General features: G+C 40.3%; 1 protein-coding gene across 1 annotated transcript in view; it reads left to right on the plus strand.

The window, feature by feature from the left end:
- Positions 1 to 16678, plus strand: part of LOC310922031 (kelch-like protein 4) — a 61372-nt gene that overhangs the window by 29128 nt on the left and 15566 nt on the right. The window contains 7 exon segments of the mRNA XM_083882315.1: positions 4762 to 4932; positions 5369 to 5505; positions 5992 to 6188; positions 9465 to 9677; positions 10724 to 10772; positions 11358 to 11437; positions 11441 to 11504. Of these exon segments, the coding sequence (XP_083738441.1) occupies positions 4762 to 4932; positions 5369 to 5505; positions 5992 to 6188; positions 9465 to 9677; positions 10724 to 10772; positions 11358 to 11437; positions 11441 to 11504 (911 nt within the window).

Here is a 16678-nt window from a genome sequence, read left to right on the forward strand (position 1 = left end):
AGGAAAAGATATTTTCCCAGCAAACAACCCCATGCCAGTGCCCAGCAGCCAGAGGGGCAGAGCTCACACAGCTGAGCAGGATGGAGCTGTCTGGGGAAAGGGGCTGAGCTGCACTTCTCTGAAATAAGCAAAAAATAAAAGAGAGTAAAGAAAAACTATGAGCTGCACTGGAAATATTGCTGCACAAACAAACTAAACTGGTGGAGTTGCAGTTTTGCCTTGGCACAACTGCAGCACATCCAGTGCCCCAAAGAGCTGGAGCACCCCTGAAATCCAGGCTCTGATAGATCCATGGGATGCTGGTTCCCAGTTTGCTGCTGGTGCCTGGTGGGATTTACAGTGCACAGGGAAGGACACTCCAAATCAAAATCTCTAAATGACACCAATAACTGAACCTGATTTAACTGAATTTCACAAATATTATAGCATCTTAAACAGGTACATTCAACAAACACCCAAGAAATGGTCACCATAAAAATGTAAATAATCAACATCCACAAAATTAAAAGACTCCAATAAATCACCTTGTTTTTGTGTAATATTATGCTTCTAAGCTGCCTTATCATCAGGTTTGCTCTCATGGTTTTGGCCAGAGGCACACTTAATGAGGTTTTATAAAACACTGAATTTTACAAAGGACATGCCACATAAACGGCATTTATGTGTTACCGCATTCTAATTAAATAATGAGGAAATCAGGATTTATCCTTTATATACTGATTAATGAAGAGTGCTCTGCTGATTAATGTGAAGAGTTCTTCATTATGACAGAAAATAAATTTAACATAATTCAGGAATTTAAAGAATTGTAGGCCTGGAATGAATCACAAAACTCATTACATCAATTCTGATTACAGAAAAGATTAAATTTTACCTCCACACACCATTTTTGAGTCCCAGCTTTCTTAGGACCCAGTACAATCTCACTGTTACCTGTCATTTCCTCTGCTGTGTTTCATTCAGGTAATTATTTGAACAGACATGTAAGCAGCTCTTTGAAAAGTTAAAATTTCCCTAAACTTTAATGAGGACAAGGGCAAAGATGACTCTCTGAATTTAAATTATGTTCCCAAAAATTTTTGTCTTGCTATGATATACCCATAATAATAATTAAATATTAATAACAATTAAACCTTCTTTCTACCACTTGATTTTCTGTAATAAAATCATGGAGCAGCATCAGGAGTAGGATTTGCCTGGAATGCTCTCAGCACCTTGTCTGCCTTTGGAACTGAATCCCTTACAAATTTGAAGTGTGGCTAAACAAGTTATTCATATCTCTTGTATTTATTACACTTAAAACCTGCCATCCCAGCTCGATTTTGAAAATGTCATGTGAAATAGTATCAGAAGTCATCCAAAAGGCGAGAACACTTCTGACAATTCATGTTTTTCTGCCAGTAAGCTTTGGTACCTTGAAAAAAAAGAAGAAAATACAATGTTCTCACATGATTCATTCTGACCAGCCATGCTGGCTGGTATTTATGTTCTTCTTATCATTGAGACACTTAATGCTTTTTGATTATTTCTTCAGGTTTTCAGTTTATATTGTCTGTTTCAAAATTCTACATTTCTTTTAAAATATGGGACCATTTTTTGACTATCCTTCACAAATGCTTACAGGAAAACTCTGGAATGATTTATGTTGACTAGCTACCTAAAATGAAATTCATACAACTCAGTGACTTCGGAATAATTTAAATATAGATTTATTTCTCCAGGCTAACCCACGTTTTAAGGCATTATTATGAATGCTAATTACAGCTCCTCATCCAAGTGAACACCAACACAAAGATGACATGAAACAATTTGGGTTCTTGATTCTTCAGACCAAATCATTGATATTATTCCTCCCTGACTAATGCATTTTTGGAAACTTTTGTTCCTGAATACTCAGCTTTTGTTTATCCAAACTTGTGCCCATTTTATAGGAATAAATCTTTATCTGTGCTACAACCTCAGCATCCTCTGCCAGAATTCGACATCAGACTCCAGGGGAATTTTTCTGACTCCTTCCTTTAGGATGTTTTGATCTCTGACTTCTTTAGTTCATCGTTACCCAGTACTAAACTCAGAAGGTCAATATTTGAGTCTGACAGTCATACAGTGAGGAAAATATATAAATATTTACCTTTGAATTTAATTTTTCCCCTCCATAATATATCTACCATTTTGAATTAGCTGCTGAAGACAAACCAGAAATTATATTATTAATTTCAATGGAGAACTTGCTTTTGCTTCCAGTATTTTTCAGTCTCTGAAGGCCTTTGCCTTTGAAATAATTAATTATATTACTGGTATTATGCTGTAGTTAAATGTGACTTCACTAAACTTCTGAAAAAAAGTACCCAAGACTAAATGAAATAATTAGACTTTCACTCCCTTGGATGATTGTCTAATCACAAATAAATACATGCTATGGGGAATTATTTATTTCACACAACCAGTACTGTCTATTTTCAATAGGGATGGTTGATTATTATTTGAGTTTTTTTCTGCAAACATCAATTCTAAGTGCAATGTACTGACATAAAACACTTAAGAGTGGATATATTGAATTCTGAAAAAAGATTTTGTCAAAAAACAATTTTCTGAAAAACATTAAAGGATGCTTAGGAGGTAAATAGCAAAACATTCCATAGTATGAATTTGGCATCCAGTAGGTGAAACAAAACTAACGAGCATATAATCCAATTTTGCAGCTTTGTCATTGTCTATGAAGCATTGAAAGAAAACAAATAAGAAAGCGGAGTCATTAAACACACTGAGAAAAATTCGTTTTTGTATCACAGTCCCCAGAGCTGCCAACCAGCCAGCTAGGCTCTGTCGTGATATGATGAAGTTTTAGGCAGGTCCGGATTTCATGCAGGAGCGTGCTTGCTTGGGAGAAAGGAGCGACTCACACTTGGTGTTACTTAGGAAGGTGTTTATTCAGGGCAAAGGCCCAGGTGGTCAAAGTGTGAGAGTATCTTGGCTCTTGCTTGCCGTTAAGTACCAAGGCGTTACTCATGGAAATGAGGAGGAGTGACAAAGGTAGAGGGGGCATTGACATTGCCATTTAGGGGTAAAAGGGATGTGGGGATACCTGAAGCCTTGGCTGACTCACCTGGTTCGGCTAGGGCCATCAAATACCCGGGAGTGTCCATGATAAGATACAATAGGTCTACAATAGGCTGAGCCAGGGCTATTGAAGTGACATACAATGGGGGGAGCCAGGCCTTTTGGGAAGTCAACAACAGTGATTAAGGAAAGCGGGGTGGGGGTGGATGAACACTTACAGAAACTGGGATACAAAAATTATACAGAAATTAGAAAACCCAAAATGCACACTGCAACAATTTTGTAAGTCCTAAATGACAAAGGAAACACATTAGAGGTGAACTTGGTTTCCCCCTTTTTTAAAAAAACTAAACTAAGTTAAGCTAAAATGGATTTGAAATTGGAATAAAGACAGAAACATTTTGAAGAGGGGATGGAAAACAGCTGTGTCTCAATTCAATATTACATTATAATTTGATTTTTAATTTTTTCCCTTAAATTCTATGAACTATATAATGAGATATGATCTTTGGAAATGCATGATCTAGCATCTCTATTTTCTGGTATTACAAATTCAACCTGACTTACCCTTGTTTATTTCTCTGTTTTCTGAACTAGATGTTAAATTGTGGATATAATCCAATATTCTGCTAAATTTAATATGCTAACTTCATGAATGGATATTATCTCTCCTAATCCTTTATGAATTTGCATTAACAATATCAAAGACAACCAGGAAATTTAGTCAAACATCTGTCATTATTTCCCAGTTGGGCTTGGAAATTTAAAAGAACAGGTGCTATACATTCCAAAAAATATGATAATAAACTGAGAAAATGTTTTTTATAAATAGTCTTTAGCTAAAATAGTGTTAAATGTTGCAGCATTTTCAAGCTATGTGATATACATTTATATCAACAAATGCATTATTATTTACTAAAAACAGATGAATAGAAAAATAAAGTTTTCTAAGGAAGTGTCAGAAAGGTGTTTCAATCTACATCAAAATCCATATTTAAAGGCTCTAAGGAATGATGTTTCAAAAAAAACAGTATGGGTTTTTTATAAGTGGGAAAGCTAACAGAATTCTGGAGTGAGAGGAATATATTTATATTGTACATTTACATGAAAGGCAGAGAAATTAATTTGTCTCCATTATTTGCATTCAGATTCTAAAGGCCTTGTAATGTAAAGGTTCCATGAGCTTGTTACTTGGAAATTTCTCTAGAATTATATGGTGCTTATTAAACTGTCTTCAGATTCATTACTACTGAGTCAAATAATTTAATGGACAAAGTAAGAAGAGATCAGAAATAAGACCTAAAGATTTAATATCCAGCATATTATACCATGAGGTATTTTAGCTATCAGTATCACAGGAAAATAGGTTTTTTTTAAAGGAATCTGAGTGCTCAGGAGGATGCATGTATCACATCAGTGCTGTGCAAACAGTCCATCCACTCAAAACTGATGGAAGCAGACAAATCAGTAGCAGCACCTACTACACACAACTGCAGTCAAGTACAGTTTACGTGCATGTTTATGAATGAAAACTTCCAGATACCCAAGAGAAAAAACTGGAAGAAGGCATGGTAAGACCAGGATTGTGGGACTTCTATAATTTTAAAAATTTCTGTGCTGCCTTTCGAACAAAAATCAATGTAATCAACATTTGTAATGCATTTCTAAGGCTGTGTTCATCACTGCCTCTGTGCCTGGCAGGCTGTCCACCACCAGCAGCTCCTTTGGGATGAGCACCAGTGGCTCTGATGAGTATTTCCAGTCCACGAACCACGTGGAGCAAACCTTCCGCAAAATGGAGAATTACCTGCAGCAGAAGCAGCTCTGTGATGTGGTCCTGATCGCTGGTGACCAAAAGATTCCAGCCCACAGGTACAGTTCCCAGGATCCTTTATGCCTGGAATTGCCAAAAAAGCTGCCTCAATTTATGAATACCCTGGTTAGCTATGAATGAAGAATTACTGTAATTAGGACTCCAGCTAATGTGGAATAAAATCACGTGATCAACCTTTCAGATCTAGTATTTTAAGCACAATGAAATTCAAATGTGAACCACTGGCACTGTCCACCCTCTCTCCTTGCTGTTGTCAAACTATAGCAAGATCAGCTAGGCCCAGATAAGCACTCTGGGAGAAGATTAGATTACTAATTACTCTTTTAACTTCACTGCTCACTGCTACAAGATTTGAATCCTATGCTAATTGTTTCTGTTGTACCCACAATTTATAACATAATAATGGTGGATTTTCTGCCTGGCATTGAGATGATGCAGTAATTTGCTGTCCTGCTTACACTGCCTCCCCTGCAGGCTGGTTCTCAGTGCAGTTTCTGATTACTTTGCTGCGATGTTCACCAACGATGTGCGAGAAGCAAAGCAGGAGGAGATCAAGATGGAGGGAGTGGATCCCAAGGCATTGAAGGCTCTGGTGCGCTACGCCTACACAGGTAACCCTGCCCCCAGTGCTGCTTCCCAGCTTCTCACACTAAATTCTTCTTACAGAAAAATTATATATATATATATATGTTCATTGATATATGAATTTTCATACTCTGGGTTGGAAGGGAGTTTAAAAAACACCCATCTCCAACCCTGACACCTTCCACAAGACCAGGTTGTTCAGAGTCCCATTTTGGGAAAGGTTTTTTTCCCTAATCGCAATTTTCTTTTAATATTTTTTACTATTCAGATTGGATCTAAAGCTGTTAAAGTTCCAATAAAAATGCCCCAATCGTGTTCAAAATCCACCAAATCCTGTAAGTTAAGATATCTGTTTAAAGAATCCTCCAGCAAGAAAGGAAAATGAATTTGTGAAGCACAGGACATCTCAGAGAAAAGCTAAAGAGAGACAAACTTTTAAAAAATGAAAATACAAGGGAAATGACTTAAAACTTTTTTTTTTTCTTTTTTTCTCCTAAATGAAAACTGCCCAGGTATCTTTGAGTTAAAGGAAGACACTATAGAGAGTTTGTTGGCTGCTGCATGCCTTTTGCAGCTCTCCCAGGTCATTGAGGTGTGCTGCAATTTCCTCATGAAGCAGCTCCACCCTTCCAACTGTCTGGGGATCTGCTCGTTCGGGGACGCCCAGGGCTGCACAGAGCTCCTGAAGGTGGCCCACACATACATCATGGTAAGGTGAACAGCTGACAGCTCTGCAGTCACAATTATATCAAGAAATATTCACTTCTGTTGTTCCCCACCTCAGGGTTTTGCCTTGTGGAAAGGCATCCTCAGTGAACTTGAATTTGCAGCATGAGTGGTACCTATTCCTGCCAAAAAATGTAATAGGGCCTTAACATGGCTCATGTCTAGAGACAAACAGCAATGGGCCAACCTTACACCTTTGATTTTACACAAAGAAAATTCTAAAGCTGATTTTAAGGTGAGACACGCATAAAAAGAGTCAAAATAAAGAACATATCGGAAAGATTTGGAATGCTAAAAAGAATCATGTCCCTGACAGGAACATAATCCTCCTCTGGCTCAAAGCAAGAAATTAATATTCAGAGCATGGGAAACAGAGAAACAAGATAACTTGCTATGAAACCAAATTGAGGGATAAATATTCAGGGCAACGAGATGTGCTATCACAGCTTAAAACAAAAAGAATGGCAACTGCCACAGCTAAATAAGATTAAAAAGAACTACTTGTTAGGAGACCCATGGCAGCTTTATGCTTGAAATATTAGAATTATTAGAGGAGGATGTCAGGACCAGTTCAGAGTCTTTATAATGCTGGGAACCCTCCAGTAAGGATTGTGCATGTCCACCTGCTGAAAGGTGAGAGTGACGTGCTCCTCCCTGTCACAGCCATCATTTGTTTAGCAGCAATTACATCCCCTTTACATTTGAAAGTCTGAAACGGGGCATTTAAGATACAAGTTTGCTCAGCCTTTATAAAATACAGTTGTCCTTGATGCTCCAAACCTTTTTATATTCATCCAAAAATCAGCAAATCCCCCTCTACTGTTGCCTCTTTCCTCCTATGGCTTCTTCTGAGCTGCTTTACTGGCTATCTTGCTCTCCAGATCACCATATGATGCAGATTTGTGGGTCTGAACCTCAGACAGAAACGTGGTTATAGTGTGGAAGGAGGAATCGCAGGTGGGAAGCAGAAAGGTTTATTCAACCCCAAGCCCACATGCAGAGTGAGCTCTCTGGGGCTCAGGATGCCCATTAAATACCAGGGGCATCACCCAGGCAAGGCGACACCCAGAACTGATTTAGGGAATGGGGGGGTGACTAAGAACAGGGGGCATTGGCAGGGCCATCTAAGGACAAAAAGGGGAGTGGGGAACCTGCTATTATTAGGGAAAAGCTACAGGGAAATGGGAATGGGGGTTGTAGGGATAAATCATTACAAAAACTAATAACAAAACATACAGAACTCTAAGAAATCCAAAATGCGCACTGCAACATCCTCCCACCAGTGCAAGAACGTGAGGGGCAGCTTCAAGCATTTAATTTTATGATTCAGATTTCTGCAAAACTGAAATAAAATCATATGGTTGGATTTATGATTTTATGACAGTAAGAGATGTTGAGACAATAAACAATAAAAAGATTATAACAATAATATTTGTTTATAGTTTTTTTAAACATTTCAATCCTGCAGTCTTTCCCAGGAGTTAAATCTTTATTATTTTTTGAAACCATGTGTCAGATTTGAGAGTCGAGTCATTAAGAACTTCCTAAAATTAAGGATCATGATGACTATGACACTCAGCAGCACTGGGCATAAGTTTTATACTCTTTTCCTTGAAAACGACTTCTACCACCTCTAGAACCACCTCCTGTTCTTGCATGGAACAGACTGAAAATTCTGCAATGAAACAGGACTTGGACCATAACCCCACTGACCACATTTGCTACTGACAGCTTAGAAAGAGAAGAGGAAATAAAATTCTGTTTCAAACCCTTGCAGGGATATTACAAAAAACTTTTGGAGAACAGGAGATAATAACAATGCATAAACACAAAAATTGTGGAAGGGGATAAGTAGAACTTTCAGGTTTGTTTCATGCTGGTAAAAATGTGTAACTTAGGGAAAAGACCAGAAAGTTGTCCTGTAAATATAGAGCCCATTACATTTTCAGATGTGCTGTAAACACCAGACCCATTCAATAAAACCAGACACAATGGGGACCTTCCCCTTCAATATTTTGGCTACTGAGGAAGAGTATTAACAATTTCCTGCCTGGTGTCTTTTCGTGCAGATAGAGCTTGTTCTGATAAACAACTTGTGCTATATTTGTAGCTAGAAGTGGACTGGCCTTCCTGTCCCTGTTCTCTGAATGTCACAAATATTAAAGCAGGATATGCATAACAGACCAAAGTTGACATCTCCTTTAATCACTGATACTTCTGTATTTGCATCCTGGGTACATTTGAAAAGAGCTACAGAAAGTGAAGAAACTGCTGAAAACAAATAATAAAATATCAGTTACTAAAATTTCTTCACCTGCCCCATTTCAATCTGGTTCCTAAAATAGATATACTAATTCTAGGTACAGAAATAGAAATTCTATTTCAAATGCAGTCATGAATTCCTACATGCATCTCTTTGCATGTAACATAACCCCTCTCTCTTTCCACCAAATTTCTTTTTTCCTTTGGAATTTGATAGGGAAAGAGATAATATATATCTTGATATCATATCTATTGATATCAACTCTGATATTGTTGTAACTCAATTGTACAATATTTTTTTAAATGAAAAATAATTCTATGAAAGACTAGGTATTTAATACATGTGGTCACTTCTAGAGTTGGGGAGTTTTATCACAGAAGTTGCTAAAAGGCTGAGAACCCTTCATTGGGATTTGTCCAACTTTGTATTGCCCAAAAAGTGCTGTTAGAAAAGTGAGCTGAATTTCCTTTGCTGTATTTTCCTGCGCTAAGAGCAGTCATATAGACAACAGCTGGTACAACTCATTGCAAAAGGATTGGAAGGTTTTGGTGTAATTGGCTCAAAACCTTTGAATCTGCAGCAGAAGGGACACATTTTATTTGAATGCCCACTTGGCGTTTCTAAAATGCACATTATATCTTCAAATAGTATTTCTATCAAGCCACAGTGCTAAGATCACACTGATGAACAAAAATGCCAGTGGCAAATCCCTAAGCCAGGACAGGATGATAAGAAGCCTGACAAAGACATCTGGAGCTTGGTGGTGTGAAAATGAGCATTATTCCTCAGTTCTGCAAGAGTAGGGCAGCAAAAAGTAACCAAAATCTCCCTTAAATGGTAGAGGGACATTCAGTGATCTTCAGAATATCCACAGCATTTCCCTGCATTGTGAAACTGACCAGGAATGAAATATTCACAAAGCCTACATTATTTAAGTAAAAGCTATTTCTACCTGGGAAAAATCATCAGTGCATTGAAATATTCTTTTATTTTTAGGAACACTTCATAGAAGTAATTAAAAACCAGGAATTTCTTTTGCTCCCAGCTAATGAAATTGCCAAGCTCCTGTCTAGCGATGACATCAATGTGCCAGATGAGGAGGCAATTTTCCAGGCCCTGATGATGTGGGTGAGGCACGACCTGCAAAACCGACAGCGGGACCTGGGGATGCTCCTCTCCTACATCAGACTGCCCCTGCTGCCACCCCAGGTATGAATATGAAGGGTCAACAGGGAACTCTGCTAGCTGAAATGCTTGTCTTGAGCATCCTGTAGGCAGAGAGGAGAGTTTTGTGGAAAGGTTCTGGTTTGGGCTGAAGATTATTGGTATTTTTTCACCCTTTTTATTTTTTTTAAATGATATAGTATATATCTTCATTGTTTTTAAACACAGATGAAAAGAATTCCCCCAGTGCCAGTGTAATTACTAGGTTCAGAATTGCCTCTAAAAAATGTCAGTCTATTCCAAAAGCCAGGTGTTCCTTTGTTGGGTTGTTATAGTTCTCTAATAGCACAGCAATTTAGATACCATGCAAAGATATTTCTTTAGATTTACCAAACTGCAGGACACATAAGCCACAATGCTTCTTTCTTTATTGCCATAAAAAGTAGACAAATATAAAAGGGCCTAAATTATTGCTGACAATTCGGAGCACTCACATTATTTGTCCCTTAATTCTGAAAGAGACAATTCATCCATCTAGTTCCAGAGCTGGACATCCTGTTTCATAGAAAGGTGATACTGCTGTGTCTGTGTCACAGAGGAATCTTTATATCTCTTCAGAAATGGATATAGAATATCGAGATTGTCAGTCAGGACACTTTATGAATCTACATGACTGATGCTGCAAATATTCTACCTTGAATAATGTATAAAAGTACTATACACTCTTAATTTGAAATACATTTAATATCTTCTAATATTCACAGAGATGTCCAGTACTCTGTGGTAGATTTATTTACTCACATAAGGATTTTTGTATAGAGGGTGCAGTACTACAAATTAGTGATTTGAACCTTTTTTAAAAGTTAAAATAAAGAGGTAGGAAAAAATTAATCAAAGCCATCACACTCATAGACTTTTCCCCTCCACCTTTATATAGTTTTTCTTGCATTAAAGCAAAGTTCCCAGCAAAACACAAGTGAGTGGTGAGCTTAAAATGAGTGTTTGTAGCTACAAATACTTCAATTATTCAAGTACATGCAATTTTAATGATTTAGCTATATATCAGGATGCTTTTTTTTCCCATTTCTTAGCTACTAGCTGATTTAGAAAACAGCCCAATGTTTGCAGATGACCTTTGCAGTGGTTCGGCTTTTCCAATGGGTGCAGATCCGGCCAGCCCTGCCGCCACTACAACCAGGGGGCCACTTTGCCAGAGGCGTGGGCATACCCGACCACGGTGCGGATAGTGCCCAGAATAGAGAGGCGGGACTCTCAGGATGTGCAACCAAGGGGGTGCGTGTTCCCCAAGGCAGCGCTCCGAGAGAGACGCTGACCTCGGGATGCCACGGCTCTTTATTGAGTGGGTTACAGGGGTGGGATTGCGTGGGACCAATCGCAACCTTTTGCCAACGTATAATGAGGGAATGCACAACTTTTGAACCAATAATAAGTAACTTGGGGAGGAGGAATACATGATGAGGGGATGGGGAAGTTATATAACTTAAAGATTGACATTTAACAGAAAAGTGGTAAACAACTATTATGGGATAGGGTAACCAGGACAACCAAGGTTTTGGCGGGAAAGTCTGAGGGAAGGAGAGAAGGAGAGGGAAGGAGAGGCCATCTTAAACAATAGTAATAATTACAAAATTATAAAACACAACTTATAAAACCAAACTGGAGCAGTGAAAACCCAACTGGAATTGAATTTAAGCACCACCACAGACCTTGAGTGTCAGAAACTTCTCATGGAGGCCATGAAGTACCACCTGCTGCCAGAGAGACGCTCCATGATGCAGAGCCTTTGAACCAAGCCCAGAAAATCCACAGTGGGTGCCCTTTATGCTGTGGGAGGCACGGATGCCACTAAAGGTAAGCCCACAAGTTCATTTAATTGAATTAATTGTATTCCAGACACCCAGGGAATATGTGACATTTCTTTAAATATTTCCCATAGGAAAATATCAATTTAGGGGTAAAAAAGAAGAAAAAGCAAATCACAGAACAGAATTCTATGTGTCAGAAGTTCTTTCTTCTTGCAAGAATCATATTTGTAAACAATACACTTATATTTAGGTGCAGACTAAAGAAGTTTCATTCATATGGTGATTTTTAAAATTAAACTTAGTATGAATTTTTGCAAAAATTATTTGAATTTACAAATCAGAAGAAAAAGTAAATATTTAATATTTTTCACGACTTGTTTAATATCAAACCTTGTGGTCTATATTCTGACAAAGTAAGAAAGCTAAGATTTCAAAGAAGCAGAAAAATAAAACCAAAAAGTATCACAGTTCCAGGGCTGCCCACCGGCTAGCTGTGCCCTATGGTGGTAAGATGGAGTTCTTGGCAGGTCCGGAATTTCTGGCAGGAGCGCGCTAGCAGGCGTGGAATAAAGAGAGTGGACTCTTGCTTGGGTTACCAGGCTTTATTGCTGTTTTGGCTGGACCTCGTGGCAAAAGATGGGCTCCGGGCTTTGGGTTGCCCCTTTTTACCTGGGTGGATGGTCCCCCAGAGAGGGGAACCCAGAACCAATAGCTAGCAAGGGAGGATGTGACCCAGAACAAGGGAACTTAACAGAAAAAAAGAAAAAGGTGTTGCCCTCTCACCCAGACCGAATCCTAGGGCTTTCAGCTTCGAATCTTCCAGATCTAACAAGGTTATTGACAGTGTCCCTTAGGGAGGAGACCATAAGAGGGTAAGGGTAAGGGGTACGCGCAACAAACCATTTTTAAACAAATATGAAACATAACAAAAACCATACAAAACTTCAGAAAGCTCAATCACACATCACTACATCTCTTCTTTTACTTTTCCTTTAAAAGCGAGTTTCTTGCATTTGAGAAGGTGGGTTTACAGGCTCGAAATGCAAGGCTGTGCCCCCTTCCTGGTCAGTAGACCATTCCTCTACTTGAGAGGGAAGGGGCCAGTATTTTTTTGGAGGGAGGACTTCATCTACTTCTATCGAGAAAAATTCTTCTGGTTCTTCATCATCAGGATTTGAAGGTGGGGGGTTTTGATTCTTAACGATAGAAAGGGCTCTAAAAATTGCTTCATAATTTGATATTTTAACCATGTTCCTAAAACAACAACAGGTAACTGAAATCAAAATGACAACAAACAAAATTACAACCCAGCTTTGACCCAGAACTCTGCCCAACCTGGGAGTCCCCAGTCCTTAAGCATTTCGCTCAGCCAGTCTTCGGATCCTTTTTTCATCTCGCCAGCAGCATTCAGGATGTTTTGACGGATGCTTTCAGCATCAGATGAGATGTTCAGTTGGCTGCAGGGCAATTTCTGCATTGGTCAGCATTTGGAGGCTGGCAAGCAGGAACAGCTTCAGGAATCTGGCAACCAGGGAGACTTCCATCTGGGACAGGGTTAGGTCTGGGGCTGTCAAAAGGAACTTAAGATAGCAAATATTTACAAATCAGTCAGGGAAAAGTAGGAAGAGAGCGTCATCTTCCCAGGAATTCTTTTGCTTTTTCTTTCTGCGCCAGGAAGCAAAATAAACCTGTGACTCTTTTTGTCTGGAGACCTTAGGAATGTAGGGTCACACCCACTTTGCTGGGAACCACCTCAGTCCGGTGGGGGTGGAGACGCAGGAGTACCCTCGTCCCCACGTCACAAGGTCATGAGGACACTCCATTCGTCCAGTCTCAGGGTCTTTGATGAGGACCGGTGGCTTTTCTTCTAGAGTCAATTGTTTGCTTTTCCCAAAGTGCCGAACTATGGGTGGGTTCAGCGATTCAAAGGAGCAATTTAAAAAGTTCATTGTGAACAGAGCTTTCACTAGTCGGATTGAGGGAGGTTCAGTTTTTAAAACTCGTTGTTGCTGACTGAGGACTGTCATGGTTTGAAAGCAAAACGAGTGAGAGGCTCCAAGTCAGAAATACAATTTAATAAGAAGCAAGGTCAAAAAAAGTAAAATAAAATAAAATAGATGCAATAACACAAAAGACCACTGACAGAGTCAGAATACAACCTGAGCACTGTGGTGGAAGCAGTCCAGATGAGATGGTCTTCCTGAAGCAGTGATCCTGTAGAAAGGTCTGGTAGTTCTGGTCCTCTGGGAATCCAGTAGGTAAGGGCTGCTTGTACTGTCCCAAATCCCAGATCATATCCAAGTGAGAATGCTCAGCTCCTCCCCCTGGGCAGAGCATCTAACGATGGATGATGAGTCGTGAAGTGGGTCCTTGATGGCCCATTAAACAGAGATAGCTCCAGGAGGGAGTTACCTATGATTCATGGGCAAGGCAGTGATGGGCCCTGAGCAGAAGATAGACCAAAGGCAGGGGGCCTGGGAAGAACACTGTCCCACCTGGTTTCAACAGTTCATGATAATGGTGATAGAATAAATACTTTGTGTACATCCTACACTACAACCCAGGACAAGGACCCTTTTCAGATCTCTGTGGGTCCTCTCCACTATCGCTTGGCCTGTCAGGGAGTGGGGGATGCCAGTTTTATGTTCCACTCCCCATTGCTGCAGGAAGTCACGGAATTCCTTGGATATGTATGCGGGCCCATTATCTGTTTTTAAAGCTTTTGGGATGCCCATGAAGGAGAAAGCCTGGACTAAGTGTATTATAGCATTCCGGGATTTTTCTCCTGCATGGACGGAGGCATAAATGGCACCGGAAAAGGTGTCTACAGACACATGCACACACTTTTGTTTCCCGAACTGCAGAATGCGTGTGATGTCTGTCTGCCACACCTCACAGCTATGAAGGCCTCTGGGGTTTGTTCCTACATTTATGGTGGGTAATGCATATTGGTGACAAGAGAGTCAGGTGGCTACAATTGTTTTGGCCTGTTCTCATGTGATATTAAATCGGTGAACTAGGCCTGGAGCATTTTGGTGGAAGAGCTGATGGCTGATCTTAGCCTGCTGAAACACATTTGGCAGCGGGGCCATCTCCACAGGGGCAGCAAGAACATCAGCTCCTCTGTTTCCCTCAGCGATGAACCCTGGCAGCTCTGTGTGTGATCTTGTGTGCATCACGAAAAATGGTTGTTCTCTGAGGGAGATGAATTTAATAAGTTTTGAAAGTAATTGGAAAAGAGCAGCGTTGGACACTTCCTGCAATATTGAATGTTCAGCTCTGGACCCCACTCCTGCAACATATGCAGAGTCGGTGACCAGATTGAACGGTTCGGAGAACCTTTCGAAAGCTCTGACGACAGCGGCCAACTCAGCAACTTGAGGTGATCCTTCCACCTCACCAACATCTGTCTCCCACTGCTGAGTCTGTCGGTCCTTCCAAGTCATGACTGACTTGTGAGACCGACCGGACGCGTCAATGAAGACTGTCAAAGCTTTCAAAGGTTTCCAGCTTTGAATATTTTTAAGTTTTAATGTGAATTGGGCTTCTGAATTAAAAATTTTGTGGGCCAGTCGATGGATTGAGATTTGCCCTAAGTACGAATCTAAAGCAAACTGCAGTGCTTCATTGTTTTGAAGCAGGTTTTCTAACATTGCTTTTGTGATTTGGCCCAATTGTAATTTGATTGGAATGTGAATGCACTTGAAATCACAGCCCGCTAATTCTCTGATTCGCATTCTAGCTTTCCGAATCAGCTCAGCCACTAACTCTTGTGGCCATGTCATTCTCTTGGACCTTTGATGGCTTAGGAAGATCCACTCTATTATTAAGAGAGGGTCTTTCCTTTCCTGGTCCTTCTTTGATGTGTTTGTGTCTTTTTTGTCCCACTGAAAAATCACCCCATGTAAATGTGGCAATCTCCCAAGGATAATAAATTGGAAGGGCAGGTCAGGATCACATCTGTTTGCCTGGCTGGTGAATATGGTTACCTGGACCTTTTCCAGTGCTTTTTCTGCCTCCAGGGTCAGCACCCTAGGAGAACTCAGCTCCTCTCCCCCTTTCAACAAATCGAAAAGAGGGGCCAGGTCTTCTGTGGTCAGACCTAGCCAAGGCCTCACCCAATTCAGGGTTCCACACAGCTGATGGACATCTGCAAGAGTTTCAATTTCTGTTTTAATTGCCAATTTTTGCGGTTTAATTGCTTGCTTACCAATCTCCAAGCCCAGATACTTCCAAGGTGGCATCTTTTGAATTTTTGACTCCTGCAACTCAAACCCTGCAGCAACCAGTGCATTGTCTGTCAGGTCAAGTGCGTATATTAGCAAGTCTTCATTTGGTATACACACAAGGACATTGTCGTTATAGTGATGGATTATTGTTTTTTCTGCTGCTGCACGAACAGGGGACAGCAAGGAAGAGACATACCATTGTCATATCACAGGGCTGTTTCTCATGCCCTGAGGCAAAACCTTCCAGTGGTACCTCCTCCTGGGGGCCTCCCGGTTTAGGGTGGGAACCGAAAATGCAAAACCCGGGGCATTCTAAGGGTGTAGGGGGATTTGAAAAAAACAGTCTTCAATGTCAATTACAGCCAGATCCCAATCTCAGGGGAGCATTGTAGGAGAGGGCATCCCAGGCTGGAGAGAATCCATTTCTTCAATTGCATTATTAATTTGGCGGAGGTCTTGTAAAAGCCTCCATCGGGTCTTTTCTGATTTTTGAATGACAAACACCAGGGAGTTCCACAGGGAATTGGTTTCTTTGATGTGTCCTTTTTCCAATTGCTCTTTTACATGGTTGTTTAGTGCCTCTAATTTTTGTTTTGTAAGTGGCCACTGTTCCACCCAAACTGGCTTATCTGTTTTCCAAGTCAGTTTTTGGTGGGGACGCTGCTCAGTGGCCGCTTCGTGAAAATTTTGTGAGGGGTCAGGAATGTTTATTGTGACCCCCCACTGGGCCATCAGGTCACTCCCCAGCAAGGGTTCTTTATATTTTAAAATGAAAGGGCAGAGGTTTGCCAATTGGCCTTTTGGTCCTTGAATTTGTACCACATTTTTTGATTGTTTTGCTAATTGAAAATCCCCTATACCTTGAACTTGTCCACCCACGCTTTGCAAAGGCCAATTTGATGGCCAATTCTTCTCAGGAATTATAGTAATGTCTGCCCCTGTGTCCAGGACTGCTTCAATGGAGGCTGTTTCCCCACCCATCCTTAACTGG

Source organism: Zosterops lateralis, assembly GCF_965231275.1.
Source record: "Zosterops lateralis genome assembly, chromosome: W".
Lineage (NCBI taxonomy): Eukaryota > Metazoa > Chordata > Aves > Passeriformes > Zosteropidae > Zosterops > Zosterops lateralis.